Here is a 3,973-nt window from a genome sequence, read left to right as displayed (position 1 = left end):
CCGGCGCGTCCCTCCTCCGGCCCCAGCACCAGCAGCAGCGCCTCCACTTCCGGTTCCCCTGCCACTCAGGCAAATGAATTCCGGAAGTCCCTCCCCAATCCCGCCGCGCCTCAGCGTGGTTCCTTTCTCTCCCCGCCCTCGCGCTCCAGGGCGCTGGCGGCGTGTGCCCAGGTATCCTGCCACGCCCCACCGGGTCCTCTGCTTTGTTCTTGCGCCTACCCACCTCTTATGTGGAGTCTGAGCGATGTGGGCCTCTCTCTTTACTCCAGCTGCATCGCTCAATCCTGCGTTCGTGCCACCGCAGTGTGGAGCTGGCATTTGGGACAATGTGGCGTGAACTCATACTGACGCCATTCCCTTCACACTCTGCCAACCGCTTCCTCCTCCACCCATAGAATAAACCAGACTGCTGAAAGTGGGAGGGAAATAGCGGACCAAGGTTAAGCCTGACATTTATTAGTGGAATTTCTGTTTCTATGATGACTGTAGAGATTTTGGGTGACCGCCTCTTACGGTGATACATAGGGGAATGACAAACCCCAGGCTTTTCCTTAAAAGATCCATCCAGTTTAGGGGAAGACATACATATACAAGTCAAAATTGAAAAGATTATGTGCCAAATAAATACAGGATCTATAAAAGTAGAGAGGGGAGACAAGAGGTGTGCTCGGGCTTATAGTAAGGCAACGATTGGTGGAGCAGTGCCCTGAGCTGGCCCTTGAAGGATCTCAGCTCTGTGCTGGTGAATAGGCAGAGCCTTCCAGGTCTGTTAAACTGATCAGGGGTGTTGATTTTGCTGACAAAACCTGCTAAGAATACTGTGAAGGCCGGGCGCGGTGGCTCACGCCTGTAATCCCAGCACTTTGGGAGGCCTAGGCAGGTGGATCGCGAGGTCAAGAGATCGAGACCATCCTGGCCAACATTGTGAAACTGTCTCTACTAAAAATACAAAAATTAGCCGGGTGTTTGGCACAGGCCTGTAGTCCCAGCTACTTGGGAGGCTGAGGCGGAAGAATCACTTGAACCCAGGAGGCGGAGGTTGCAGTGAGCCGAGATGGCGCCACTGTGCTCCAGCCTGGCAACAGACCAAGACTCCGTCTCAAAAAAAAAAAAAAAAAAAAAAAAAAAAAAAAAATTAGCTGGGTGTGGTGCTGCGCACCTGTAGTCCCAGCTACTTGGGAGGCTGAGGCAGGAGAATTGCTTGATATCGGGAGGCAGAGATTGCAGTGAGCAAGATCGCACCATTGCACTCCAGCCTGGCGCCTGGCGACACAAGAAAATTCTCTCTCAAAAAAAAAATAATGACAAATATATATATACCGTGAAATCCTGGGACCCTAAAATGTCAAGAGAGGTCAAATAATTTTTCAACTAGCCTGTGCTGTCAAGTGGTACTAAGCGTGTATTACTTTAGGTATATATAATCCAAGATTGGCAGGGTGCAGTGGCTCAGCCTGTAATCCCAGCACTTTGGGAGGCCAAGGCAGCGGATCACATGAGGTTGGGAGTTCGAGACCAGCCTGACTAACATGGTGAAATCCCGTCCTTACTAAAAATACAAAATTAGCTGGGCATGGTGGCACACGCCTATAATCCCAGCTACTCAGGGGGCTGAGGCAGGAGAATTGCTTGAACCTGCGAGGCAGAGGTTGGTGAGCCGAGATCATGCCACTGCACTCCAGCCTGGGCAGCAAGAGCGAAACTCCCTCTCAAAAAAAAAAAAAAAAAAAAAAAAAAAGGCAGCCCATCTCCAGGTGGATAGTGTAAGGAAAAAAAAAAGAGAGAGAGAGAGGCAGCCCGGAAATATATTGATAACAGAAGAAAATCAGCTTGAATTATTATTCTCCATGGATAAATTCACAGAATCCTGCAATTCAGCAATTTTTTTTTTTCAAACATTTTATCTACTTTTTAGCACCAACAGACTTGATAACAGCCTGATGCTGATCTGACAATGGGCTGACAATCTTCCCCCACTGGCCCTTCAGTCTGCTTAATAACAAATCCTTTGCTTCTGACATTCTCCTGGGGGATGGCCTACTGCCCTCCTTTCTGTACAATCTGGGCAAACCAACTGGTGATGGCAAGAGTGGTGTCAATGAAGCGGTCTACACAGCTGGAAAGACAGTTTTCAGTGAGAGAATCTAGTCGATTTCCTGGCTTCTCCACACACTTATCCCAACATAGTTCCATGAAATGATGCAGCTGTGCAGTAAACTGCGCCTTCTGCTGTTCGGCAGCCACCAAGCGTTGCAATTCTGCTTCGTCGGCTTCATCCAGCTCTGCCATTGTCCGCCTCGGGCTCGCCCGCAATTCATCAGCTTTAACATCCAATTCACTCCAGTAAAATTACTACTGTTGAAAAATATGCACTTTGAATGAAGAGACCTTCCAAACAGGCTTTGTGTGAGCAACATGGCTGTTTATTCACCTGGGTGCAGGTGGGCTAAGGCCAAAAAGGGCATTAGCAAAGGACAGTGGGATAGGAGTTGGTTTTATAGGTTTGGGTAGTTTTTTGGGGGGCAGGGATGTTGCAGAGTAAGTTCAGTTACAGTGATGGGGGGCAGGGGCAAGGAGTATACATGACCACAAGTTCAGTTACAATGGCAGGGTTGGGTGAGAGATATTTACGTTATCACAAGAACAGTTAAGATGGCCGGGTTGGGTGAGGGGTTTGTCTGGGGAAGCTCCACTGGGCGATCAGGGACAAGGGTGAATGCGGACAGGGTGGGAGACATCAGCCGAGGCAGGCAGGACTTCAGACTTTCAGGCTCCAGGCTTGCATATGGAGACCTGACATACATGTCTTTTTATATATAGAGAGAAAGAATTAGAGAAGAGGGGGTGATAAGAGGTTTTAGCGGGTAGGGGTGAAGTTTCTCAAGGCTTCTTCAAGCGAGATTGGGGCCAGAGTGGAAACCTAAAAATGCGAAAGAAGTTAGACTGCTGGGAGATTTTGGGGAAAGGAGTAATGTTGGGGGGTTGTTAGAAGGAGCATTTGTCGTACTGACTGGTTATTGCTTATATACGATTTTGTAGGAATTGAGAGATTAACTGGAAAAACACAGGGTTTAAATAAGAGAAGGAGAAAGATAGTATAAGAGAAGGTTAACTGTGTGGAGGGAGAGCTTTTGTTTTCATGGTGTATGAGGAAGTGTGTGGTATATATAAGCAACCACTTATTTTATTAACAAGATTGGGTTTGAGCAGAGAACGGGAGCCAGATTAAGAGTGAAATATTAGCTGTAATTGCCTGGAGGAAACGTGTAAACCCGCAACTTAAACAAAAGCAGGGCATGTAAAAAGCAAATGAGTACAGTGAATTTGAGCACAATTAGACAGAAAATAATAGAAACAGACTTTTTGAGGTGTGGTTTAAGTAGTAGGGGCGACTGCATAAAGCTGGAGAAGGCGAGGGGCTGAAAGTAAGTGTGTGAGGTGTAAAGAGAAAACTTTCGAGGTTGTGAGAGCTAGACGGTAAATGAGGCATAGCCTGTGATTTTGAAGGATTTTAGGAGTATTAGGACGGCAGCTACTGCTGCACGTTGTCATTAGGGCCAGCCCAGGACTGTTAGGTTAAGTTGTTCGGATAAAAAGGCTACAGGCCATAGGCCTGGCTCCTATGTGAGAATCCCGAGTGCACAGCCCTGGATTTTAGCCGTATATAATGAAAAAGTGTTGAGACAGGTTGGGGAGAGCTAGGGAGGTAGGAGTTTTTAGAGCTGTTTTTTAAGGAGTGGAAGGAGGAGTGAGGAAAGGATTTAGGATTAATAGGGTTGGATATGTTTTCTTTAGTGAGTTTAGACAATGGCTTAGTTAGAATAGCAAAACCTGGTAGAGGTGAAAGTAGCAACCACACTCAGGAAGGAGACAAGCTGTTGTTTGGTAGATGGGGTTGGGGTTTGGGAAATTAACTGGATACAGTTGGCAGGGAGAGCGCGTGTATACTGGCGAAAGAGTATAACAGATGGGG

General features: G+C 47.3%; 1 protein-coding gene across 1 annotated transcript; it reads right to left on the bottom strand.

Annotated features, from left to right (window-relative positions):
- Nucleotides 1-2,037: 2,037 nt before the first annotated feature.
- LOC105729575 (mitochondrial import inner membrane translocase subunit Tim8 B-like) lies at nt 2,038-2,289 on the bottom strand. Its single transcript, XM_064375308.1, has one exon. It carries the CDS (start codon nt 2,287-2,289, stop codon nt 2,038-2,040), a length of 252 nt encoding a protein of 83 aa, XP_064231378.1.
- Nucleotides 2,290-3,973: the final 1,684 nt, after the last annotated feature.

Source organism: Aotus nancymaae, unplaced genomic scaffold (genome assembly GCF_030222135.1).
Source record: "Aotus nancymaae isolate 86718 unplaced genomic scaffold, 86718_ANA_hifiasm-v0.15.2.pri h1tg000012l, whole genome shotgun sequence".
In the NCBI taxonomy this organism is placed as follows: domain Eukaryota; kingdom Metazoa; phylum Chordata; class Mammalia; order Primates; family Aotidae; genus Aotus; species Aotus nancymaae.
Note: the sequence above shows the minus strand (reverse complement) of the source record. Positions and strands in the feature narration are given on the sequence as shown.